Source organism: Loxodonta africana, chromosome 24 (assembly GCF_030014295.1).
Source record: "Loxodonta africana isolate mLoxAfr1 chromosome 24, mLoxAfr1.hap2, whole genome shotgun sequence".
Taxonomy (NCBI): domain Eukaryota; kingdom Metazoa; phylum Chordata; class Mammalia; order Proboscidea; family Elephantidae; genus Loxodonta; species Loxodonta africana.
This window is the reverse complement of record NC_087365.1, coordinates 48,539,514-48,567,047: the sequence shown is the minus strand read 5'-3', so window position 1 is coordinate 48,567,047 and position 27,534 is coordinate 48,539,514. Positions and strand designations below refer to the sequence as shown.

General features: G+C 47.3%; 1 protein-coding gene across 1 annotated transcript in view; it reads left to right on the top strand.

The window, feature by feature from the left end:
• Nucleotides 1-27,534, top strand: part of PTGIS (prostaglandin I2 synthase) — a 49,672-nt gene that overhangs the window by 4,770 nt on the left and 17,368 nt on the right. Inside the window, exons 3-7 of the mRNA XM_064276437.1 lie at nucleotides 10,787-10,979; nucleotides 12,608-12,786; nucleotides 15,257-15,400; nucleotides 20,788-20,939; nucleotides 25,892-26,073. Of these exons, the coding sequence (XP_064132507.1) occupies nucleotides 10,787-10,979; nucleotides 12,608-12,786; nucleotides 15,257-15,400; nucleotides 20,788-20,939; nucleotides 25,892-26,073 (850 nt within the window). The remainder of the gene's footprint in view (nucleotides 1-10,786; nucleotides 10,980-12,607; nucleotides 12,787-15,256; nucleotides 15,401-20,787; nucleotides 20,940-25,891; nucleotides 26,074-27,534) is intronic.

Below are 27,534 nucleotides of genomic sequence, written 5' to 3'. Positions count from 1 at the left end.
TTTATCACTGTACCTGCTCTGCTGCTTTTTCTCATGTTGAGAAATAATTCTCAGACTCTGTGTCTATTTCCAAAACAGGAAAACAAAAAACTAGAGCAGGAAGGCCACGTACTTTATTTTTTATGGGAGGCAGTGGGGTAGGGGGTTGGAAGAGGGTCAGTTAATGACAGACAGCCTGAGAGCTGACAGAGCCCTGGTGGATGAATGCGTTAAGCAGGTTAAACAGAAGCTCAGGTTGGTCCAGCTCAGCTGGGCAGAAACCAGCCCTTTTCTATTCCCCATTAAACCTTCCGCTAGCATGAGGGCCTGCCTTTGCACAGGCTCAACCCCGTTCCTTGTATTGAGTGGAAACTGCTGAACAAAGAGGTTGGGCACCAACATTGCATGCTTAAGTGATGCCAGCCTCTTCCATGGGCAATGTAGAACGTGGGCTATGTGTCAGGCGCTTAATCTTTGTTAGCGCCCTTAACCCTCCTAGCAACCCTGAGAGGCAGGTGTTTACTGAGTACCAGCTGTGTACATGATTCATTCTTCTGACAAATATTTATTAAGCACCTGCTATGGGAGCCTGGAAGCCCTGGTAGCGTAGTGGTTAAGAGCTAAGGCTGCTGACCAAAAAGATTGGCAGTTCAAATCCACCAGCCCCTCCTTGGAAACCCTATAGGGCAGTTCTACTCTGTCCTATAGGGTTGCTATGAGTCAGAATCAACTCGAAGGCAATGGGTTTGGTCTTTTTGGTTATGGGAGCCTGGGTGGTGTAATTGGTTTGCAATCGACCACTAATCTAAAGGTTGGTGGTTCAAACCCACCCAGTGGCTCTGCAAAAGAAAGTCTGGTGATGTACTTCCATTAAGATGGCAGCCAAGAAAACCCTATGGAGCAGTTCTGCTCTGTAATACATGGGCTTGCCGTGGGTCGGGATTGACTCGATCGCAACGGGTTTGGTGTTTTTCTATGCCAAGCACCATCCTAAGTGTTGGTGAACAGGAGTCCCTGCTCTCATGGAACTTCCATCAAGGGGCGCAACCCTACTCCTGGAGCACCACAGAGGCAGGGCACATGGCAGGCACTAGCGGGTGGGGTCTGTGACTGAGGAATGGGATTGCTGGAGGGAACCCATGGGAACCTAAGCTCAAGGGAGAATCAGAAGAGGCATCTGAACCAGGATGGGCAGGCAGTGGTTGGCTGTGCGGACAGGAGCTGGCAGTGCTTCAAAACAGTGAGAGTGGCAGTGGGCGAGGCTGGAGACCGCAGGTCCCGAAATAGAGTCCCCTTCGCCCCCACTGGCCAGCGGTTGAGTCACCCTGGAATGTGGCTGGGGCCTGAGGACTCTGCCAGGCTGGCCACATCAGGCGTTTGGGCTCCTGGCTTCCTGTCTTTGTCTGGGCCTCCTTAGAAATTTTCTGGGAAAAGAGAGCTGCCAGAAATAATACCAGGCTCACCAAGGAACTCCGGCAGCAGTGGGATGAAGGGCGGGGAAAGGACACTCCTCCTCCCTCCACCAAAGCTGTTCTAGGGGAAAACCTCCGGCTCTGAACTGGGTTAGGTCGCTGAAATCGGTCTGGGTCTCAATTACCTCATCTGCAAAGTGGGGATGCAGATGGCCACTGCGGGGGGCACTGTAGCATCAAGCGTGTGTTCTCTGCAGCCAGGCCAGCCTGAGCAGAATCGAGCTCCTTCCCGTGAGCCCTCAGGCCGGTGACTTAGCTCTCTGTGCCTCAGTTTCCTCCTCTGTAAATTGGGGCTCAGCTCCTTCTGTTTAGGGTTAGGGGAGGATTCACTGTGTTAGTCAGGTAAGGTGCTTCACACAGAGCCTCCCGCAGTCAGGGCTCATTAAGCGCTAGCACTTGGAAAACGCCAAGCATAGGGCCTGGTGTGCAGCTGGTGCTCAATAAATGGTACCTGAGAGTCTTTACTGGTCCTACTTCTCAGACCCACCCAGCTGCTCCCCAGTTACTGTCCTACACCCCCTTCATCCTCACTTCAGCCCAATGCAGTCAGTACTGTTGTTACTCCCATTTTACAGATGGGGAAAGTGAGGCCCAGAGAAGCTAAGTCACTTGCCTATGTCGCACAGCCAGCCAGAAGCATGGCTGGGATTTGAAGCCAGAGAGTGTGGTGCTCGAGTTTGGCCCACCATGCACTACTGCCTCAACTCACGGCTCCCATCCTGTCTTCCTGAGCTGGGAGAGGGCTGGTGTTCCCAAACAAGTTACCGCAGCTAACACACTGCCTGTGTGACACATTTCCTTTAAATGGAACCTTTAGGAGAAGGTGCTCACAAAGAGAAGAGGGGACAGGAAGAACCCCAGCACCTTCCCTGGCATCTCTGTAGAAGCCCAGAGCTCCAACTTTGCAAGTGTCTGCTCCAGAGACGCTGGATGGAGATTGAATGATGAGGCCACAGACAGAGTGCAGAGCTTGGGGGAGAGGAGGAAGGTGGAGGAAGACACCTCCTGATGCCTTCAGACCTCGTATCTGGTTCCATTCTTTCCAGGTCTACCCCTGTCTGCCCTTTAGGTTATGTTGGGGGACAGCCAGGTCAAGAGGGCAGGAGGCAAGGGTGGAAAGAGGTGGGGAGAGGGGAAGAGTGAAGAGAAGCTGGTGCTCCCCTGGACTGCTGGCTGTGGCACCAAATTCCCCTCTCCTGGAAGCATGGGAGTTGGATGCTAGGCCTTGCTTACTGGGACCGTGGCCTCTGCCTCTGCCATCATTGCTGTCCTGGATGGTCACAGTAGCCTCCTGTGTCCCTTCTTCCTTGTTCCTCTCTCTGTTGTGACCTTTTAAGTGCATGATCGCATTGCTTCCCAACTTCTGCTTCAAGCCCTCCAATGGATCCCCACTGCACTTGGCATAAAAGCCAACTCCTCATCTTGCCTTCAGGCCTCTGTGGTCTGCAAGGTCATCTCCTACCTCTCACCCCACATTCTCCGTTCCAGCCACACCTGCCCGCCCAGATGTGCTGCCCCCTGCAGCCCTTTGCTGTTCCCTCTGCCTGGAACGCTCATCTCTCAGCTCTTCCACAGTGGTCTCTTCTCATTCTTCCAGGCCTTGCTCACATGGCACCTCCTTGGGGAGGCCCCCCCACCATCCTCTCGGAAGTAACCCCCTTCAGTGTCTCACAGCACCCTCCTTTACTTTCTCATCTTTTTTTAAAGTGAGATATAATTCACATACCACAAAATTCACCCCCCAAAAGTGTTCAATTCAGTAGGATTTTTTTTTTAGCATATTCATAAGATTACGTAGCCATCATCACTGTTTAATTCCAGAACAAAGAGAAACCCAACCCTATTAGTGATCACTCCCCATTCTCCTCTCCCTCCAGCCCCTGGCAACCATGAATCTACTTTCTGTGTTTATGGATTTGCCTATTCTGGACATTTTGTATAAATGGAATCATAATATATGTGGTCTTTTGTGCCTGGCTTCTTTTCCTTAACATAATGTTTCCATATTGCCGTATGTGTCGGTACTTCATTCCTCTTTATGGCTAAGTAATATTCCACTGCATGGATAGAACAGGTTTTGTTTGTCTAGTCATGAGGTGATGGACATTAGGGTTGTTTCCACTTTTTGGCTATTATGAATAACGTTGCCATGAACATTTGTGTACAAGTCGTTGTAGGAACACATTTTCAATTCTTCTGGGTATATTGCTGGGTCATATGGTAACTCTATGTTTAACCTTTTGAGGGACCGCCAGACTGGTTTCAAAAGCTGTTGCACCATTTTACATTCCCACCATCCAATTTCTCCACATCCTTGACAACACTTGTTATTTTCTGTCTTTTTGGTTACAGGCATCTTAGTGGGTGTGAAGTGGTGTCTCATTGCAGTTTTGATTTGTTTTTCCCTAATGGAGCCCTGGACCCTCGTGGCACAGTTTTAAGAGCTCAGCTTCTAACCAGAGGTCAGCAGTTCTAATCCACCAGCAGCTCCTTGGAAACCCTACAGGGAAGTTCTACTCTGTCCTATAGGGTCGCTACGAGTCGGAATCAACTCGATGGCAAGGGGTTTGGTTTGGTTTTAATGATGTTAAGCATCTTTTAAATGTGCTTATTGACTGTATATCTTCTGTGGAGAAATGACTAGTCAAATTTTCTGTCAATTTTTTAATTGGGTTATGTCTTTTTATTGTTGAACTCTACCACTCATCTGTCAATTTGTTGTACTGTGGAGGCTTGCATGTTGCTGTGATGCTGAAAGCCATGCCACCAGTATTTCAAATAGCAGCAGGGGCACCCATGGTGGACGAGTTTCAGTGAAGCTTCCAGGCTAAGACAGACTAAGAGGAAAGACCTGATGATCTACTTCTAAAACACATTGGCCAGTGAAAGCCTTATGGATAGCGGTAGAACGTTGTCTGATATAGTGCTGGAAGATGCACTCCTCAGGTTGGAAGGCACTCAAAAGACAACTGGGGAAGAGCTGCCTCCTCAAAGTAGAGTTGACTTTAATGACGTGGATGGAGTAAAGCTTTTGGAACCTTCATTCGCTGATGTGGCATGACTCAAAATGAGAAGAACAGCTGCAAACATCCATTAATAATGGGAACGTGGAATGTATGAAATATGAATCAAGGAAAATTGGAAGTCAGACATGAAATGGATCCCTTGAAGATCAATATCCTAGGCATTACTGAGCTGAAATGGACTGGTATTGGCCATTTTGAATCAGATAATCATATGGTCTACTATCCTGGGAATGACAAATTGAAGAGGAATGGCATCAGATTCATTGTCAAAAAGAACATTGCAAGAGCTATCCTTAGGTATGATGCTATCAATGACAGGATAACATTCATACATCTACAAGGAAGACCAGTAAATATCACTGTCATTCAAATTTATATTTTTAATGGCAAAGGTGAAGAAATTGTCGGTTTTTGCCAACTTCTGCAGTCTGAAATTGATCAAACATACAATCAAGATGTATCGATAATTAGTGGTGATTGGAATGCAAAAGTTGGAAACAAAGAAGAGTCAGTACGTGGAAAATATGGCCTTAGTGATGTTCGTGACCCCGGAGATCGAATGGCAGAATTTTGAAAACCAATGACTTATTCATTGGAAATACCTTTTTCAACAACATAAATGGTGACTATACACATGGACCTCACCAGATGGAATACACAGGAATCAAATCATATACATTTGTGGAAAGAGACAATGGAGAAGCTCAATATCATCAGTCAGAACAAGGCCAGGGGCTGGCTGCAGAACAGACTATCAATTGCTCATATGCAAATTCAAGTTGAAGCTGAAGAAAATTAAAACAAGTCTACAAGAACCAAAATATAACCTTGACTATATCACACCTGAATTTGTAGAAAGTCTCAAGAATAGATCTGACACATTGAACACTAATGACTGAAGACCAGAACAGTTGTGTAATGACGTCAAGGACATCATACATGAAGAAAGCAAAAGATCATTAAAAAGACAAGGAAGAAAGAAAAGACCAAAATGGATATCGGAAGAGACTCTGAAACTTGCTTTTGAATTTAGAGCAGCTAAAGCGAACGGAAGAAATGATGAAGTAAAAGAGCAGAGCAAAAGATTTCAAAGGGTGGCTTGAGAAGACAAAGTAAAGAAGTATAATGAAATGTACAAAAACCTGGAGTTAGAAAACCAAGAGGAAGAACAGTCTTTGCATTTCTCAAGCTAAAAGAACTGAGGAAAAAATTCAAGCCTCGAGTTGCAATATTGAAGAATTCTATGGGCAAAATGTTGAAAATGCAGGAAGCATCAAAAGAAGATGGAAGGAATACACAGAGTCACTGTACCTAAAAGAACTGATGGATGATCATCCATTTCAGGAAGTAGCATATTATCAAGCCGATGGTATTGGAGGAAGAAGTCCAAGCTGCACTAAAGGCATTGGTGAAAAACAAGGCTCCAGGAGTTGACAGGATACCAACAGAGATATTTCATGAAACGGCTGCAACACTGGAAGCACTCACTTGTCTTTGTCAGGAAGTTTGGAAGACAGCTACCTGACCAACCAACTGGAAACTAACTGGAAGGGATCCGTATTTGTGTCCATTCCAAAGAAAGGTGATCCAAAAGAATGTGGAAATTATCGAACAATATCATTAATATTGCATACAAGTAAAATTATGCTGAAGATAATTCTAAAATGGCTGCAGCAGTGCATCGACAGGGAACTTCCAGAAATTCAAGCTAGGTTCAGAAGTGGGTGTGGAACGAGGAATATCATTGCTGATGTCAGACAGATCTTGGCTGAAAGCAGAAAATACCAGAAAGATGTTTACCTGTGTTTTATTGACTATGCAAAGGCATTCAACTGTGTGGATCATAACAGATTATGGATAACATTTAGGAGAATGGGAATTCTAGGACACTTAATTGTGCTCATGGAGAACCTGTACTTAGAACAAGAGAAAATAGTTCAAACAGAATACGAGATTACAACTCAACATAAAACAAAAACCCTCACTACTGGACCAATAAGCAACATCATGATAAACAGATAATATTGAAGTTGTTGGAAACCCTGGTGGCGTAATGGTTAAGTGCTATGGCTGCTAACCAAGAGGTTGGCAGTTCGAATCCACCAGGCGCTCCTTGGAAACTCTACCGGGCAGTTCTACTCTGTCCTGTAGGGTCGCTATGAGTCAGAATCAACTCGAGAGTAGTGGGTTTATGGAAGTTGTCAAGGATTTTGTTTTACTTGGATCCATAATCAAAGCCCATGGAAGCAGCAGCCAAGAAATCGAACAATATATTGCATTGGGCAAATCTGCGAAAGACCTCTTTAAAGTGTTGAAAAGCAAAGATGTCACTTTGAGGGCAAGGTGTGTGTCATGAATTGAATTCTGTCCCCCAAAAATATGTGTATCAATTTGCCTGAGCCATGATTCCCAGTGTTGTGTGATTGTCCACCATTTTGTCATCTGATGTGATTTTCCTATGTGTTGTAAACCCTATCGCTATGATGTTAATGAGATGGATTAGTGGCGGTTATATTGATCTACCAGATTGGATTGTGTCTTGAGCCCATCTTTTGTGAGACATAAAAGAAAGAAGTGAGCAAAGAAACAGGGAGACCTCATACCACCATGAAAGCAGTGACTGGAGCGGAGTGCATTCTTTGGATCTGGGGCTCCTGCGAGGAGAAACTCCTAGTCCAGGGGAAGATTGATGACAAGGACCTTCTTCCAGAACCAACAGAGAAAACCTTCACCTGGAGCTGACACCCTGAATTTGGGCTTCTATCCTACTAGACTGTGAGAAAATTAATTTCTCTTTGTTAAAGCCATCCACTTGTGGTATTTCTGTTATAGCAGCACTAGATGATTAAGACAGTGTGCCTGACCCAAGCCATGGTATTTTCAGTCACCTCATATGCATGTGAAAGCTGGATAATGAATAAGGAAGACCGAAGAAGAATTGATGCCTTTGAATTACGGTATTGGTGAAGAGTATTGAATTGTGGTCCCCAAAAATGTGTGTTAACTTGGCTAGGCCATGATTTGCAGTATTGTGTGGTCGTCAACCATTTTGCGATCTGATGTGATTATCCTATGTGTTGTAAATTCTAACCTCTATGATGTTAGTGAGGAAGGATTAGAAGCATTTGTGTTAATGAGAAAGGACTCACCCTACAGGATTAGGCTGTATCTTGAGTCAATCTCTTTTGAGATATAAAAGAGAGAATCAAGCACAGAGGAGAAGGACCTCATACCACCAAGAAAGAAGGGCCAGGAGCTGAGTGCATCCTTTGGACTCAGGGGTCCCTAGGTTGAGAAGCTGTTAGACCAGGGGAAGATTGATGACAAGGACCTTCCCCCAGAACCACAGAGAGAAAAAGCCTTCCCAGGAGCCGGTGCCCTGAATTTAGACTTCTAGCCTCCTAGACTGTGACAGAATAAATTTGTTTGTTAAATCCCCCCATTTGTGGTATTTCTGTTACGGCGACACTAGATATCCAAGATAGAATTTGGTACCAAGAGTGGGGTGCTGCTCTAACAGATGCCTAAAATGTGGAAGTGGCTTTGAAACTGTGAATGAGTAGAAGCTGGAAGAGTTTTAACATGTCTAATGGTGGAAGCCTAGATTGCCTTGAAGAGACCGCTGGTGGAATTAAATTCTGGCAAGGTCTCAGAAGGAAGTGAGGAAAACTGTAACACCAGAGATGGCATAGATGGAGGGAAGCAGGAGCAGAGAAATGGCAGCAGCAGAACCAGGAGAAAGGAATCAGATGGCACGGGAGCTGACCCACGGAACCACAGAGCTGAGTGCTTTTGGACAGGAGGCTTCCTAATGGAGTGGGGTGCCTCTGGGCATTTATTGCTGGAGCTAGGCTTGCTGACCCATGGAGCAAAAGGGCTGAGTGTCTTCTGGCCAGGTTTACTGTCAGAATGGGGTACCTCCAGGGACTTATCAGTAGAGCTAAAGAGCTTTGCAACACCTGCTTAAGCAGGGCAGATACCTGGCCAACCCAAGGACCCGAGGGACCGAGAGGCCAGGGAACCAGGAGGCAGAAGCTGAAAAGACAAGGAACACAGGAGGCAGAGCTGCCTCCATCTCAAAGGGTAGGGCCCAGACCTCTGGAGTCTCAAAGGGTGGAGCCATGACCTCTGGGCTTTCAAAGGATGGGGCCACAGCCTCAAGATTTCAAAGAGTCAGATCTTCACCAACTCTGTTCTGGAGTGTGAGGCTGCCTTTTACGAGTGCCAGTGGGATGGGGCCAGATCCGCTGCCTAAAGTAGAACAGGGCCTGTCGGGGCCAACAGGGTGGAGTCACAACTCAGATGGACTAGGAGAATGGGACCGCCCAAATGTGAGGGAGCATAGTTGCTATTCTAGTGGGCCTGGAAGGCAGAGCTGACGCCCAGGGCCAAAGGACCTCCACCCAGAATCTGGAGAGAATGGCCAACACCCAGAGGCTGGAGGGCAGGGCCATTGCCTAAATGGTCTCAGAACATTTTCAAGCCTTCAGAGCTGATGTAATGTGTTCTGCTGATTTGCTTGGTGCCTATTATCTCCTCTTTCCCTCCAGTTTTTCCCATTTGTAATGGAAATGTTTAGCTTGTGTCTGTTCCGCCATTGTACTTTGGAAACAGATAACTTGTATTCTGGGTTTCAAAGATGAAGAGGAATTTTGCCCCAGGAGATTTTGGACTTGGAGTTGAATTTTGACTTTTGCTATGATACGATGGGGTGAATATGTTTCACATGTGGCAAGGACATGAATTTTGAGGAGCAAAGGCTGGAATGTTATGGATTGAATTGTGTCCCCCCAAAATGTGTGCCAACGTGGCTAGCCCATGATTCCCAGTATTGTGTGGTTGTCTACCATTTTGTGATCTGATGTGATTGTAAATTCTAACCTCTATGATGTTAGTGAGCCAGGATTAGAAGCATTTGTGTTAATGAGAAAGGACTCACCCTACAGGATTAGGCTGTATCTTGAGTCAGTCTCTTTTGAGATATAAAAGAGAGAATCAAGCACAGAGGAGAAGGACCTCATACCACCAAGAAAGAAGGGCTGGGAGCTTAGGATGTCATTTGGACCCAGGGGTCCCTGGGGTGAGACGCTCTTAGACCAGGGGAAGATTGATGACAAAGACCTACCCCTAGAACCAACTGAGAGAAAAAGCCTTCCCTGGGATATGCTGGCCTGACTGTGAGAGAATAAATTTCTGTTTGTTAAACCCACCCACTTGTGGTACTTCTGTTATAGCAACACTAGATAACTAAGACAGCTGCCATTGAGTCAACCCTCTACTCATGGTGACCCCATGCACAACAGGATTGGACTGCTGTGATCCATAGGCCTTTCTTCCTAGTCTGTTCAGAGTCTTATAAGGCTGAAACCAAGGTGTTAGCCAGGCTGCCTTCCTATTGGGAGGCTCTGGGAAGCATCTGGATGAATTTAGTTCCTTGGATTGGAGGGTTGAGGTCCCTGTTTCCTTGCTTGCTGTCAGCTGAGGTCTGCTTTCATCTCCGAGAGGCTGCCTGCATTCCTTGCCACGTGGCCCCTCCATCTTCAGAGCCAGCGGTAGAGAATCTCCCTTGTGTCAAATCCCTCTCATGCTTTGAATCTCTTTCGCCAGGAAAAGCCCTGTCCCTTTTAAGCCCCATCACTTAGGTCCTGAGTAGGTCAGGCCCACTGAGGATAATCATTCTTTCTTTTTTAGCTTTTTGTTTCTGAGCTTTATTATTTAATTGTGCATTAGGTTAAACTTTACAGAGCAAATTAGACTCCCATTCAATAATTTGTATATAAAGCGTTTCATGGCTTTGGTTTCATTCCCCACAGTTTGTCAGGACTCTCCCCATTTCTGCCCTGGGTTCCCTGTTTCCTTTCGTCCTGATTTTCTACCCTTCGTGCCTTCTCATCTTTGCTTTTGGACAAATATTGCCCTTTTGATCTCGTGTAATTTGACTGTTCTAAGGAGCATGTTCCTCTTGGGTGTTATTGTCTGTTTTACGGGCTTGTCTGTTGTTTGACTGAAAAGTGGCCTCTGGGAATGACTTCAGTTCTAGATCAGAAGGGTGTCTTAGGGCCACAGTCTTTGGTGTAATCATTGTTTTTTAAAGTAAACAGCACCATATATTTCCCACTAGGAAGTTGTGGTTGTTTTTAAATTCTGCCTCCCACCTGAAGCCTCCCACAGTGAGCTATAAATATTGTTATATTCCCAGAGGAGTTTCTCTGCTCTCACAAATGATTCCGGCCTTGAATGTCACACACACAGCCTTCGCACTCCCTGGGCTGAGCTAGCACATACCTGTGACTCCACTTAAAATTACAGCCTATGCCCTGTACTCTTTATCTCCCTCCCTGCATTATCAAATGGTAATAAGTGCTGTGGTTTCTACAGGCGACCTGGAGAGCCTCCCTTGGACCTGGGCAGTATCCCCTGGTTGGGCCATGCCTTGGAGTTTGGAAAAGATGCTGCCAGCTTCCTCACTAGGATGAAGGAGAAGCATGGTGATATCTTTACGGTAAGTGCCTCTTGGGAGAGAAAGGGATGAGCAGCTGGGTCTGTCATATCTGGTTGCATAGTGATTTCCTCAGCATCCATCCATACACTAACCTACTTGTACAACATCCATTCAATGGTTCATTCAACTTTCTCTCTGTCTCTCCAACTGTAATCCACTGCTTATCTGACATCCATCTCTTCAGTATCCCTGTAGCATCTTTCCAACATCAAGCTATGCAGTCATTCAATATCTATTCAGTGCTTGTACATCCATCCAACTGATCGCCATCCATCCATCCATGCATGCATCTATCCTTCCTTCCTTCCTTCCATCCACCCTTCTCTCCATCCAATGTCTATCCTTCCACCCATATAACCAATGTCTGCCCAGCATTCTCCCAGCATTCATCCATATATTTCATTGCACTCATCCATCCATCTTGCCATATACTTACCCAATATGTATCTCTCCATCCAGTCACCCATTATCCATCTCTCCATTCTTCTACCCAAAATTTCCCAAATATTCTTTCATTCATGTATACGACACCCATCTAAATTTCATCCACATATACAATTCTACCAATTTCCATTCTTCCATTTATCTTCCAATCTATCTGTCCATTATCCACCCAACAATCAGCTATCCAGCTATTCAGTGTCCAGTGTCTGTTCATCCATTTCATCTGTCAACTCATTATATATCTATTTATACCTCCATCTATCTGTTCAACCTTCCAACATCCGTTCAAGCAACTGCTACCCATCTATCCATCTTCCATCTATCCTTCCAACTTCCATCCATCCATGTAACATCTATCATTCAATCTGTTTGCCCAGTATCCACTTAGCATCCTGCCATCCTTGTACCCAATATTTATTCATACATTTATTTTCCAGCTAACCTCCAGAGACCCATCCATCCATCTTTTCCTCTAATATCCATTCATTGATCTATCCATCCATTTATCCACTCATCTAGCAATCCATCCACTAGTATTTACTCAACAGCATCCATCCATCCATTCATACATCCATTTATCCGTATATTTATCCATCCACCCATCTACAATCCATCCACTAGAATTTATCTGACAGCATCCATCCATCCATTCACCCATCCTTCAATCCATCCATTTATTCTTCTATCTACCTGTCCGTATACACATCCAACAATCACCATTAACATTTGCTCAACTCCACCCATCCATGCATGCATGCATCCATCCATCTATCCATCCAGCCATCCATCTGTGATGCACAGAGTATTCATCTGCTGCCTTCTCTAGGCACACTCTTTCTTGATTGCTGGAGATACAGCAACAACCAAGATTACCACGGAGGGTGCTTAAGAGTGAGATGGTTAAGAGCACAGCTTTTGGTTCAAAAAAGCCCTGAATTCATATCCTAGCTCTGCCCATTCTCAACTATGTGATCTTGGGCACATTGCATTCCTTCTTTAAGCCTCACTTTTTCAGCTGTCATTGGGTGAATGGTGGTCCCTACGTCTCAGGGTTTTCATGAGGGGACATCGTCTGTTATGTGTTCATTGGGGGCAGTGACTGGCACCTAGTAAGCCCTTGACTGCTGAGAGATGCTGTTGTCCATAGTAATACTCCTCACTCCATTCCTGCTGACCTCCCACAGGTGCTGGTGGGGGGCAGGTATGTCACTGTCCTCCTGGACCCACACTGCTATGACACAGTGGTGTGGGAGTCTCGCACCAAGCTCGACTTCCACGCCTATGCCGTCTTCCTTATGGAAAGGATTTTTGATGTGCAGCTTCCGCATTACAACCCCAGTGATGAAAAGGCCAGGATGAAACCGTGAGTGGCTAAAGATGGCACCTGCTGTTGGGCTAGGGTGGGTGACGTGCTTCCACCTGTGAACCCCAAGTCCTGTGTGGGTTGTGCTTGGCTCCAAAGCAGATGTCTACTAAAGATATTTTGTTTCGCTTGAGCCAGGAGACAGAAGACAGGTGAGAAAAAACAAAACAACCCAAAAGAACTGAGCTGAAAAATACTTTACCTCCTATCCCTATCTCTTTTAGGAGGCAGCCCAGTTTTAGTAGGAGATCAGGGTTTGGGTCAGCCAGACCTAGATTCAAATCCCAGGTCTGCACTTTCCTGCTTTGTGACCTTGAACAAATCACTTCTCCTCCCTGAGCCTCTGTTTCCTTATCTGTAAAATGAAGGGGAATCAGTGGGTCAGTTAATATTTTTGAATCCATACTCTGTGTCAGGCACCACACATTATCTCATCAGTCTTCACAACATGCTGGCAGGTAATTGACTTATAGCCCCATTTTATAGATGAGGATGTTGGGGCTCAGAGAGGAGAAGTGACTTGCTCCAGGTCCCTCAGCTAGGAAGTGGTGCAGCTCCTGAAATACCAGGAATAATTAGATCAACAAGACAACCTATTTCCTCTGCATTCATTTAGCAAACATCTGAGGGCCTACTGTGTGCTGGTCACTGTTCTAGATGTAGGTGGTGTAGAATGATGTCAGCCACCATTTGAAGATACCTGCCATATGCCAGGTGTTTTATAGGCACACCTTTGTATGAGTACATTAGTCCTAAGAGGTAGGTATTTTCATCCTTATTTTACAGACGAGGAAACCGAGGCTCATATAAGTGAAGTGGATTAAGGTCCACCACTAGTAAGTGGCAGAGGATGGATTTGAATCCAGGTCTGTTGACTCTTCAGTTCATCCTCCTCCGCCTGAGATGTAAGGCAAATAAGACCCTGTGTCTGCCCCTGAAGAGCTCACACAATGTGGTGGGAATCTCCTAGAGCTAGGAGTTAGGAAAAGCACCCAGAAACCTGTGTTTAGCAGGATTGCTAAAGCTGAGGAAAGGCCAGCATTATGGGTGAACATTGATGGGAGGAGATGCCCAGTTCTGACCTTGGCCTTGTGGGACAGCTGCTAGGAGTATTTCTGAGTCCAGGTGTCCTGGGTCCTGACACTCCAGGGGTTCCCATGGGGTCCCATTGACAACAACAATCCACAGTTCACTGCATCCTACCCCCACCTGCCCAGAGAGAATCCTAGTTTCCTCCAGTGTCTGCTCCAAGAGTTTCTGGGAATTTCTCACAAGCTGGCATGATGTCCTCTGGGCAGGGCTACCACACCTGTTGAGGGCCACTGTCTGCATTGAGGACTTGTGGTTGAAGTGGGGTTGTGGGCCACTGGGTCAGGGTCAATCACTGTGTCAGCACCCATTTATTGAGCACTTACAATGTGCCAGGTGTCATGCTAAGCCCTTTACGTGCCTTATCTCACATGGATCATGTCTCTTATTTTTCCGACAGTGTTCTAACTTGAACACTGAAAAGGTGTTACTACCTGGGAGCTTATGGACTCCCTCTGAAGGCTTTCCCCTCATGAATTAACCAAGAATGCAGAGACTTACTCAGTCTAAAGGGATCCATCCTGTCCAAACAGCAGGTGGAGACGGAACTAGACCACCCGATCTATATGCTAGCACTGTTCTTGTTGCTTCCACAAGGTGTTGCTGTTGAACATTGGCTTTGCATTGCCCCCCAGACACTCTTGTTCATGTCCTTGGCATCTACTCATACGCGCAGTCACGGCTTTCAATGTTGATCTGTATCAGTGAGGCTCAGTACGGTCTTCCTCCTTCCAGAACCTTCCAAAACGTTCCAGAATTGGTTTGTTCCTCAGACTCTTAAGCATACATGATGAGACCAGGTCAGATTCCTTTCTTCCTCGCGTTGAGTTCACTCAGAGTCCTGTCTTACTGGTAGTCATTTGTCAGGGGTGCACCTTAACCATCCAAACCGGTCTCTAACTTTGGATCGCAGGGAGAAAGGGTTGGTCTCTTAGTTCTTTCTCTTCCAGAAGGCTGTGGGTTCCTCTTGCAAGCTTTATGTGCCAGGGGAGGGACGGACTCTCATGGTTAAGTGCTCAGAGTCCAGAATTGGGTAGAGCAGTGTTTCAATCCCAGCTGTACCACTTACTGGCTGTGTGACCTTGGGTAAGTTACTTTCTTCTCTGTTCCTGAGTTTCTTCATCTGTAAAATGGGTGTCATAATAGTAACTATTATTCCTAGGGTTGTCAGATGATCAAACGACATAATTTTGCTTAGCACAGTAAATGGCGACTATTGTTGTTGATGATAATAGTAATATTGTTTCATCTGTACAAGCCAGTCTTCTAAAGGCTCCCATTACCAATGAGGACCTTGGACTTTGGGACCCTGGAATTTGCAGAGGCAAGTACTTGTGTGTCTTTGGGAGGCAGACTCTCACACCTCTATTTCCCGCCCCAGGACTCTCCTCCACAGAGACCTCCAGGCACTCACGGAAGCCATGTATACCAACCTTCGCACGGTCCTGCTGGATGATGCTACAGAGGCAGGTGGTGGCTGGCACGAGACAGGGCTCCTCGATTTCTCCTACAGCTCCCTGCTCAGGTGGGCCTGGGGTCCCCCACTTTTCCTTCTGGGTGGAGCCCAGCATCTGGGCCTGCATCAGTCGTGAGGGGTGGCTAGGTAAACCACAAGCACTTTGTGGGTAGGGAAGCACTTTGGAACACTTAAGGCAAAGGCTGCAAGAAAGACACTGTACATCTGGGACCCCAAGTGCTCGCCTGAACCCCAAAAGGGGTCGGGCCTCACTGGTCACCCAGGAAGGGGTTATCAGGACGAGTCTTCAAAGACCATTTTGTCCTGTGGCTTCCAGACTTTGGGATATTGCAGACCAGAAAAACAAAATGTTTGGAGACCAGCCGAGCACTTTAACCTTTTATCAGACCTTGTAAACGTATATTAAAAGCTATGCAACTGGACGTTCTTCAGCAATGCCAGGCACTATTCCAGGCACTGAGGACACAACAGGGAACAGGACAGATGAAGTCACGAAACTCACAGAGTTGGCACTGTAGTGGGGGAAACAGACGATAAACCAATAAATAAAGACAATTTGTCAGAGAGTGGTAAATGTGATGACGGAGATCAACAGGTGGGTGATAGTGTGGGGGCTCCGTGAGCCAGGCTGACCAGGGAGGGCCACCCTGAGGGTCTGACCTCAGATCTGAGACCTGTCTACAAGGTGCCCACCACACCAAGATTCTGGGCAGAGGGAACAGCAAGTGCAAAGGCCCAGAGGTGAGGGAGCTGAGGGTGGAGGGTGGACGGTGGAGATGAGGTCATAGTTGATGGCAACCAATCTTGCAGAGCCTCAAAGCCATGGAAGTATCTGTCAGTTTGTCGTACCTTGGTGGCTTGCATGTTGCTATAATGCTGGAAGCTGTGCCACCAGTATTTCAAACACCAGCAGAGTCACCCATGGTGGACAGGTTTTAGTGGAGCTTCCAGACAAAGACAGACTGGGAAGAAAGGCCTGGTGATCTGCTTCTGAAAATTAGCCAATGAAAACCTTATGGATCACAACAGAACATTGTCTGATATAGTGCTGGAAGATGAACCCCTCAGGTTGGAAGGCAATTGTTTTGTTTTACATGAGGTCGCTATGAGTTGGAGCCGACTCAACGGCACCCACCAACAAGATGGGCCATTATTGGGGGTTTAAGCAGAGACCTGACATGATCCAACTTAGAGATTTAAAGCTCCCCCTGGGTGCTGGGTGGAGAATAGGCTGGAGGTGGAGGATGTGGGGATGAGAGGGAGGCTGTTGGCGTCCAGGTAAAAGTAAAGAACGGCCTGGACCTGGAAAGTGGCAGGAAAGATGGCGAGATTTTGGGTGATTTACAGAGCTGAGAGGACCAGCTGAAAGATGTGATTGGGGGTCAAGGGGGTGGGCAGTGAGGGAAAGAGTGGTCAATGAGTCGTGTTGAGGACAGTTCCTTGGGTTTTGTTGGTGCCTTTAACTGACCATCATTTCAAAACAGAAAGGACCTTTCAACTCCTCCAAAAACTGAGAGCAATATACTTTCAGAATAAAACATAGCCATTCATGGATACATACAGGCGTGTGGGCTCATATATGACATGTGTGTGCATACATGTAGCCTCCACGTGGGCTCACTCATTTAATCCTCACAACAGCTCTGTGAGGCTGGTACTGTACAAGCCCTGTTTGACAGATGAGAGAACTGAGGCCTGGAGAGCCTCTGTCATTTGCCCAGAGTTCCACACTTGGGTCATGGCCAGGCTGGCTCCAGGGCCTGGGCTCTCAACCATGACCCTGTTCATGTAAGTGGCCACATTCTTCTACACGGAGTGGTGCAGACACCATCAGGGCTGCATTTGGTCTGGAATGCTGAGCTGGCCTGCCCTGTCGTTATATAGATGGGGAAACTGAGGTCCAGAGAGGGCCAGTTAAAGCCACCTAGTGCGGGCTCCTGGCTCCCGCCACCCCAAGTCTTTGTGGGGGCAAAGAAGTCACAGAAGGAGGAGTGGGACTTGGTGGGTGGGGAGAGGCAGTGGTGAGTGGGTCTGTTTAGGCCCCATGGTAATAGCTGACACAGTGGCAAGAAGTCCGATGCAAATCAGCACCTGTAAGTTGGCACCTGTGTCCTCAGGGCCTGAGGACTGGGCTGGAGCTCTTGCTTCCTGGCTTGGCAGCTTTGGGTCTTTTCGTCACCATCTGCAGCCCCTAAAAAAGGAAGAGAACGGGCTTAGGGTGGCACGGTGGCTGCAGGGACGCAGACATGGAGGTGCAGGTTCATGTGGCCCCAAACCATGAGGTACCCCTGCTTACAGCCTCCAACCTGTTCTATATTGCTCTCACCTCACTCAGAGTCACATCCAGAGCTCTAGCCCTGGCCCGCGGGACCCTGCAGGATCTGCCGACACCTCTGCCCCATTCTCTCTTGAGGTCCCCGCTCTCTCCCCTCCCATCACACCAACCTTCTGCTGCTGCCTGAACCCACCAGCAGCCTCCCAACTTTGCAGTTACTGCCCCTCCTCCTGAGAGGCTGTTTCCCCAGATGTCAGCTTGGCTCCTGCCTCACTCCATCTAAGTTTCATCTCAAGTGTCGCTCCTCAGAGAAGCCCTTCCTGACACCCCATTCAATAGACCGCTCTCTCCCGGTATCCACCCCGCCCCAGCTTTTTTCTTTACAGCACTTAGCGCCACCTAGAGGTTGCATATGTATTCGCACATGTAGCTATTTATCGAGGAGTCCCAGTGGCGCAATGGTTAAGAGCTTGGCTGCTAACTGAAAGGCTGGTGGTTCAAACCCACCAGCAGCTCTGTGAGAGAAAGACCTGGAGATATGCTCCCGTAAAAATTGTCAGCCTTGGAAACTCTATGAGCAGTTCTACACTGTCCTATAGGGTCGCTATGAGTAGGAATCAGCTGGACGGCACACAACCACCACCACCACCCCGTGGTGCCAACAACAGTTATCGATTGGCTGTCTTCGGCCATGTTATTTTGATATGAACGTGCTGTAGGAAGGGTCTCCTGTTACACAGCTTGAAACCTTGTGGCCTTCCTGGTTTGTTTTCATTGCCTATTTTTGGTAGAAATATTTGTGCAGGACGAACTTTCTCCGCTTTAGGAGAAACAGCAACACAAGTGATGTGATAGATAGCGACCCTGGGGCATGGCCAGTTCCTGTCCATCTAAAAGGGAGAAGGGCGGTGACGCAGAGCAGAGTCTCTCCTTCCTCAAGATAAGATGAGCAGGAGATCCAGATCTTCGTGTGAATTTTCCCAAGTTTTTAAATGTCGTTTCAGCTTGTTTTTAGGAAAACTCTACTGGCCAAACAAAACACGTTCAGGGACTGAACCCAGTTTGCAGGCTGCCCCTCTACAACTTCTGCCATAAGGAAAGCGAGAGCCTTGGAAGAATTCCTTCTGGGCTGATGAGGAGGCTCACGTAGGGCCAGTGGGTTAGACTCCGGAAGGTGTTTGGCTATTCTAAGGAAGGATTGCCTCCTCATAGTGCAATGGGCAGGTGGTGAACTCTCCGTCCCTGGGGGTATGGAAGCCAAGGCTGGTTGATAGAGAGGTAAATGGGATTCAGGGGGAAGGAAGGATGGTGGCTTGGATGACTCTGAGGCCAGAATCATTCTGACCCTGTAATTTCCCCCCAAGATCAGTATTCTCAGGACCAAGTTCTAACTATTCACCCATCCATCCATTGAGGACCTACTATGTGCCTGCACTGTACAGGTGCAGAGAGAGATTGGGGACAAGACAGGAACCAGACAGGCCTCTCGGGCCCCTGCCCTCCTCATTGCTGCTCCCAGCCTCTCGTGTTCTGGGAACATCCCTCTCCTGGGAGATCCAGGGGCTGGGAGGAGCTCAGGTCGGCGGGGGGGTGTGGGGGGGTGGGGGGGAGGGGTATTGTGGGGACTTCAATGACCTCTCTGCAGAGGCCCCAAACCCTCCCTCCACTCGGAAAAAGTAAAGACCTGTGTTTTCCCTCCTGGAACTGAGACCAGTGGGGCCAGGCAGGGGCTGGATTCCTGGAGCCTGAGAAAGAGGCTGCTGGTGGGAACATTTCCACTGAGAGCTTTCCTGGGGGAGGGGGCAGTGTGAGTGTGTGTCTGAGCGTGAGTGTGTATGTGAGCAGGGGCGGATTATCCAACAGGCAAGGTAAGCACGCTTACCAGATCATCTGTAGCGAATGGTTGATCAAAGATGTGGTGAAATCCATGTGAAATTTGCACTACCAATTAGTAAGTGAGCAAAAGTAAGCCCGTGCTTACCTTGCTTACTGAATTATCCACCCCTGTCAGGGATTGTGAATTTGAAAAGGGCCTTTGATTCTATAGGTAGGTGCTGTGGGGTTGGGAGAGAGATGCCAGCTGTACCTAGAAGCAGAGTATTTGATGTGGTAAAAAAAAGAAGTGAAATTGTTCGCTACTGATGATCTGGTAAGCAAGGTAAGCACCATGCTTACCTTGCCTATTGGATCCTCCGTCCCTGTGTGTGAGCATGTGTGTATGATCAAGGCGCACACAAACTCCCTGTGTTTTCTCCCTTCACACCTGCTCAGGCCTGTCCCTCCTGCTCAGACCTCCCAGGGCCCCCACCTCCCTCGGGTCAAGCCCAGCCTTCTCACTGTGGCAGGCACCCTCCCTGCCCTGGCCTGCCTGACCAGCCCTGACAACTCCCAGACCCTCCTGCTCCTCTCCACACGCAGGCCAGCTCTGCCCCCTGGTGGACGACCCCTGGCAGCTCTCTGACAGGCTCCAGGCCTTTGCGCAGGCTGTGCCCTCTGCCTCTCTTTTCACGTCAGCCTCCTCCTGCCTCAGGGTGTTTGCACTGTCTCTTCCTTTTGCCTCGCCCCCTCCCTCTCCTCTACCCAGGCTTGCTCCGCATTCTTCAGGTTTCCACTTCAACGTGAGCCCTTCCCCGGCCAGCCGCGTATCTAACGTTGCACTCCCACCCTCCCACCTGCGTCCTAGTGTTAGGTCTGTCCACACCTCTGAGCATCATCTAACATAACACACGCTGGACTGGCTTCTCCTGTCTACTGTCTGTCTCCCAGCACTGGTGTGTCAGCTTCATGAGGGCAGGAGTTTTGTCCATTTCATTCACTGCTGTCCCCCCGTGCCCAGAACAGTGCCCGGCATACAGTAAACCTGTTGCTGCTTAGTCAGTTTCGACTTAGTGACCCTGTAAGACAGAGTAGAACTGCCCCATAGAGTTTCCAAGGCCGTGAATCTTTACGGAAGCAGATTGCCACATCTTTCTCCTGCAGAGCAGCTGGGGGTTTGAACTGCCGGCCTTTCGGTTTAACCACTGCGCCACTGGGGCTTCTTTGGCATACAATAGGTGCTCATTAAAGGTGAGGTGCAGGAATGAAGAAAAGCTTGTAGGCTGTGGGGGAAGGGCTTGGCTGGAACTGTACACCCACCCACCCACCTGCTTGCCACCCCCAGAGCCGGCTACCTGACCCTGTACGGAGTCGAGGCACTGCCACGCACCCATCAGAGCCAGACCCAGGATCGCGCCCACTCGGCCGACGTCTTCCACACTTTCCGCCAGCTCGACCTGCTGCTCCCCAAACTGGCACGCGGCTCCCTGTCAGTGGGTGAGCATCATGAGGGCCCTGGTGGGTGGCACGGTGATGGAAAGACCTGGAACGGGGAGTGCAAGCTCAAGGTAAAGGATCAGAGGTAACATAGAAGGAAGGACAGCCTAATGCCCTGGGAGACAGTAAGATTCCTGTCACTGGAGGCATGCAAGGGCAAGTGCTAGAGAGAGGGAGGGCTTGGAAATTCTGATTCAGAACACCTGCCATGGAGTCTGGGAATCTTTGTGTGTGTGTGTTCCTTTTCTTGTTTTAATATTTTAGGTGTTTTCAAAAGTTTTTACAAGTAGTTCATGCTCATTATTAAAAATTAAGCCATGTAAAATAGCCATATTAAATAGAGAGAATAATAAAATTCTTCTTCCCCACTCTATCCCCAAGAAGATAAGGATCATGAAGAGGCAATTCACAGAGGAATTCACCACTCCTCTCCACAGAGGTAACCACAGTTCATAGCTTCTGACAGAGTTTTCTCTCAACAGACACCTACACAGACACACATGCACACACACACACACACGCACACATGCATGTGTCATTTTAATTTTTTTCTATTTTTAAGGGAGCCCTGGTGGTGCAGTGGTGAAGTGATAGAGCTGCTAACCAAAAGGTCAGCGTTGAAATCCACCAGCTGCTCTTGGAAACCCCATGAGGCAGTTCTCCTCTGTCCTCTAGGGTCACTATGGGTCGGAGTCAGTGGCAAGGGGTTTAGTATTTTGGTTTTACTTTTCAGGTTTTTCCTTTCCTTTTTTTTTTTTTTTTCCACTGAGGGAACAAGAAAGGTATAATTTACATGGGGGCAGCAGTGGTTCAGTGGTAGAGTTCTTGTTTTCCATGCAGGAGACCTGGGTTCAACTCCTGACCAGTGAAGGAAAGGGAATGAGTCTGCTCATTTCCACCAGATGTTATCAGTCTTCTCACTTGTTTGCCAGTCTGATGGGCAAAGGGCCGGAACTCATTGTTTAATTTGCATTTCCCCACAATCTCGTCAACCTGGAGCTATCAGGCTTTCAAATCTTGGCCAATCTGATAGGCAGAGAAGAAGGCCTCTGGCTGTATGTGGCAGTTCCCTGACTACTGTGATAGGACGTCTTTTGTTTCACCAGGCATTTTCATTTCCTCCCTGTAAATTGCCTATTCAAGTTCCTTTTCTTTTTGGAGCCCTGGTGGCGCCGTGGTTAAGAGCTCAGCTGCTACCCAAAAAGGTCAGCAGTTTGAATCAACTAACCGCTCCTTGGAAACCCTATGGGACAGTTATTCTCTGTCCTGTAGAGTTGTTATGGGTTGGAATTGACTCGATGGCAATGAGTTTGGGTTGTTTTTTTTTTTTTTTTTTTGGTATCATCTTTCGGGGACCTTGGTGGTTCAGTGGTAGAATTCTCACCTTCCACGTGGGAGACCTGGGTTCGATTCCAGCCATTCATGCGCAGCCACCATCTGTCAGTGGAGGCTTGCCTGTTGCTAGGATGCTGAATAGGTTTCTATGGAGCTTCCAGACTAAGATGGACTAGGAAGAAAGACCTTTTGAAAATCATTCAGTGAAAAACCTGTGAATCACAGCGGTCTGATCTGCAGTGGGTCACGGGGATGGCACAGGACAGAGCAGCATTTTGTTCTCTTGGGCATGGGGTCACTACTTGTTGGGGGCTGACAAAACGGCAGCTAACAACAACAACAAACTGTCTTTTTAGAGGCGACTCATTATCTTACTGAATCCTGCCATCAATGCTGGAAGTTTGCTATTATTATCCCCATTTTGCAGATGAGGAGACTGAGGCTCAGAAAGTTGAAGTCACTTATCATAGACACATAGCTGACAGGTGGCAGAGCCAGCAAAATGGAAACTTGGTCTGTCTGATTGCAAAATCCTCTGTGTGAAACACCTGACACATAGTTGGCTCTCAATAAACATCCCAGCACTGGATTGCTTCTGCAAGAAAGAGTGGGTTTCTCCATTGTCCATTCCCTCATATCGACACCCCAGGGGAGTCTGGGTAGATGCAGAGAGGACCCTCGCCCTTCTGGGAGCAGTCCTGGGCTGGGTATAGGAAGGCTGCATTTCCCAGTGTGGACAGAAGGTGGCGGTGTTGGGGAAGATTTCTCATCTTAGAACGTTGGTCCTGGAGGAGTGTGGACAAAGTGGCTGGCAGACCTTGTTGTGGGGTGTGTGAGTGGTGCAGCCTCTTTTGAAGAGCAATTTGGCACAGACTTTCCAAACATCAAATGCATATCCCTTTGATCATAAACTTTCATTTCTAGGACTTTATCCTACAGAAATGTCCACAGGTACATGAAGATATTAATGGTCACATTGCTTGTAATAACAATGCCAGAAACAACTTAAACGTCCACTGTTAAGGGCTTTATATACATTCATATAAAGGAAACCAATGCAACCATAAAATAAAATGGGATGTACTGCCATAAGATAAAACGCACTAGTAAAAAAAGAAGTGTGCAGTCCAGCGGGTATAGTATGCAACCTACTGGTGTTTTTAAAAAATGTGAGATACATATTTTTGCCTGTAGGAAGGCTGAGATGGGATGGAGGGAGACTCACTTTTTGCAGTGCAGTTGTGCTCCACATAATATCCTTTTGGGCAACGTCTCACTGCAATATGATACGCCTGTGGTCTCACATAGCTTTGCTAAGTATATACTATAATATGGTATTCACACAATGTCCAAATCCCATAACATCCTATTTCACAGAATGTATCATGGACGTTAAGCGACGCATGACTGTATACCCATTTGAACTCTTGAAGTTTCTTTTTTTTAAAAAAATAGTGTATTATTGTTGTTGAAAACATACGCAGCAGAACGTATACCTGTTCAACAGTTTCTACCTGTACAATTCAGTGACATAGATGACATTCTTCAAGTTACACCACTGTTCTCACCTCCTTTTCTGAATCATTCCTCCCCCGTTCACATAAACTCATTTCCCCCTGAACACTGCGAATCTTTCAAGTTGCTGTTGTCAGCTCGATCCCATAGAGCTAGTTCTCTTTTTTTATTATTATAATGTTTTACCGTGTGCATCTGTTACTCCTCCTCCACGCTTTCAGATATAAACATATTTTAAAACAAAGTTGACCGTTTGGGGACCCTCAGACCATTGAGGTTGGGGTGTTGGCCAGGTAAGTAGAGCCCCAAGCTCATCATCGTGCTTCCTTCTGGAAAACTTATTTTACTGGTTTTTTGGGAGGGAGCTATTTTATTTTTTTATTTTACTTGAATTTGACTGTTAAAGAATCAGATTCTTAATGCAAAAGCCTAGTGGCTTTAAAGATAAAACACAAGACTTTAAAGACATGTCCCCACTGGAGACCTCTCTCCAGGGGGCTGGAGGGGTCTCAAAGGAAAAACTTGAGAGGAACTCAAGCTTGGCACCCTCATTTTACGGGTGGGGAGACTCAGAGACAGACAGGGCCTTGGCCAAAGTCCTAGAGTAAGAAAGTTCTGGGATTTGAACCTGCTTCTCCCTAGCTGCATCACCAGGCACACAGGTTGTCGGTGCTGATTCGTGGTGTTGAGTCAATACTCTGGGACTGGTTAAAACATTAAAAATACAAAACGGTGACAGTGAAAAGCCTCCCTCCCTTTCTTGTCACTCCCACCTACCTGATTCCCACCCCCCACAATTTATTAGTTTCATGTGGATCCTTCCAGAGTTTCCTTATACAAATGAAAGTGAATGTGACTATATTCTTATTTTTCTTTTTTCCCGCAAATGGATTCCAAACACTGTTATGGGCACTTTGCTTTTTCCTAACAATATGCGATAAAACCAGTTGCCACTGAGTCAGCTTGGACTCATGGCAACCCCGTGTGTGTTAGCGTAGAACTGTGCTCCGTAGGGTTTTCGATGGCTGATTTTTTTTTTCCTTTCTGGCAGTAAATTGCCAGGCCTTTCTTTTGAGGCACCACTGGGTGGACTTGAGCACACACATCCATCCATACGTATACCATTGTCTTATAGCTTTGAAATAATGTTAAATGGTATCCTTCTGCACACAGCCTTTTTTTATTCTCTTTTGCTTTATTCTCTCGGCAGTCTGCCCCTGTGGGCTGTCTACGTCTGCCCATAAAGAGCCTTCTTATTTTTCTCACTGCCGCCTGGATTTCCAGAGCGTATGGAAACCATAATTCATTCAGTGGTGATTGTGAACTGGTGATCCGTGCGTGGCCAACGTTGATTTGCAGAGATGTTTTTGTGGCCTACAGAGTGTTTAAAAATTTCTTAATTAGATGCAAACATTAAAAAACTTCAGAAGATCTTTTTCAAAGCTCAGGCCCTTGAGCTGTGCTGGGCCGGGGTTCTCTGTTGTGCCTGGGGAGGGGGTCCTCTCAGTGGAGCTGAGTAGCCTCTTCCTGGCCCTCCTCTCTCCTTGACTTCACCTATCTTCCCTGGAGGTATTTGAGTTTCAGACCCCAGATCACCCTGTCCCTGCGATGGCTGAGTAGGTTGTTTCTGATGTCCAGCAATGCTGTGCTGAGCCCCGCCCTGCGGGTCTCCGCGTGCATGTGGGCTGGTGTTGCTCTGGGATCAGATGCTAGCAAGGAGGGATGCTGCTCGATGTTTAGTGTTCTTTCTCTTGCTATGTAAAGAAACATCATTTATGTAACAAATATTTATTGAGCACCCACTATGGACCAGGTGCTGGGCACACAGAGGTGAATAACACAGACAAGGCTCCTGGCTCCCAGGAGACAAGGCCACTTGCCCCTTCCCGGTGGGGATGAGACAGACAATAAGCAAGTCTGTTGAAAGTGCCCCCCACTGGGGCCACCCAGCAGGTGGGGTCTGTCCCTGCAGCTTCATGCCCAAGGGAGTACTCCCCATGGAGTGGTACCCAGAAGACTTGGCTTCATGGGGGGCCAGGGCAGGGTGGCCCTGGGCTGTGGGCGGATCGGCACCCCCCGCTCTCTGTGCTCTATCCCTGCAGGGGATAAGGACCATGTGAGCAAGGCCAAAGGTCGCCTGTGGAAGCTGCTGTCCCCTGCCAGACTTGCTACCCGGGCCCACCGGAGCACCTGGCTGGAAAGTTACCTGCTACACCTGGAGGAGATGGGTGTGTCAGAGGAGATGCAGGCACGGGCCCTGGTGCTGCAGCTCTGGGCCACACAGGTGGGTATGGGCATGTGAGTGGGTGTGTGCAGGTGTGGATGTGGAAGAGCGTGTGGGTATGTGTGCAAGTATATCTGTGTGTGATTGGGCATGTGTGTGGGTGTGCATGTGTGTGTGCATGCAGGTCTGCATTATGAGTGCACATGGATGTGTGTATGCACGTATATGCAGGTATGCATGTGAATGTTATGTGTGTGCGTTTAAGTGTGTACGTGCACGTGGATATACATTTGTAAGCGTGTATGTGTACACGTGCAGGTTTGTGTCGTGAGTGCACATGGATGTGTGCGTGTGTGTGCATTTGCATGTGTGCATGCACGCAGGTATGCATCTGTAAGTGTGTGCAAGTGTGGGTATGTGTGTACACACCTGGCTCCCTGACTTCTTAACTGTCAAACAGCATCATAGACAGGATCATTCCTTTAATAAAATGAAAAACAAATTTAATTTGGAAAAATGTCAAAGTTACAGAAAATTCATGTGAATACACCGCCTCCACACTTACTGACATGGTTAAGTTCCAAAACCAGGTTGTTATGCAAAAATTGACGTTATTTGAAAATGGAGGGTGACCACATCAGATCATAAAATGGTGGGTGACTACATCATTATCCAACTGCCAAATTACATCATTACGTAATGCCCAAACCACTGAGAATCATGGCCCAGCCAACTGGACACATAACCTTAACCTTCACAGCCAGTGTTACTCTTGCCTTACGCCTCGGCGTTTGTTAACTGCCAGACGTACGTTGTTAATGCACAAAATAGTCGGATAGTAGGTTTTTTACAATTGTTATAAATGCACAATATTGGTGATGAGATAGTGGGTAAGTGAGGAGTAGGTGTAGTCTCATGAACTCCTATACCCTTGCCCTTTTTACTGCTTTTGTTAACGTTTTACCATGTTTGCTGTATCTGTCTCTTACTGTATTATTTTGTTGAACCATGTGGGATATGTTACAGACATTATGACTTTTTAGCCCTAATTTCCGCAGCATGAACCCCCTAGGAGCTAGACCATTCTCCTACACGACCACACCATGATGATCAAGTTCAGGACATTTCACCCAGATACGGGCTCGTTTTCTAATATTCAGTCCACATTCCACTTTTTCCAGTTGTCCCAATCATGTCCTTTCTGGCTCATCTTGGTCCAGGATCCAGTCCAGGCTCACACGTTGCCTTTAGTCATCTTGCATCCTTAATTTTCTTTCATCTGGAAGTCTCTGTGCCTCTCTTTGTTTTTCACGACCTTGGCATTTTTAAAGTGGACGGACTGGTTATTTTGCAGAATCTTTAAAAGTTCCATCGAGTACTTTCCATAGAGCACAGAGACCCCGCTCCGGTGTTGTTTACATTTTAGTGGGGAATGGGGCAGATGGTCAAGGAAACATACACAGTGATTTTAGGTGCAAATATGCAAGACATGAGATGGGGGCATGGGTAGGGAGACCCTGG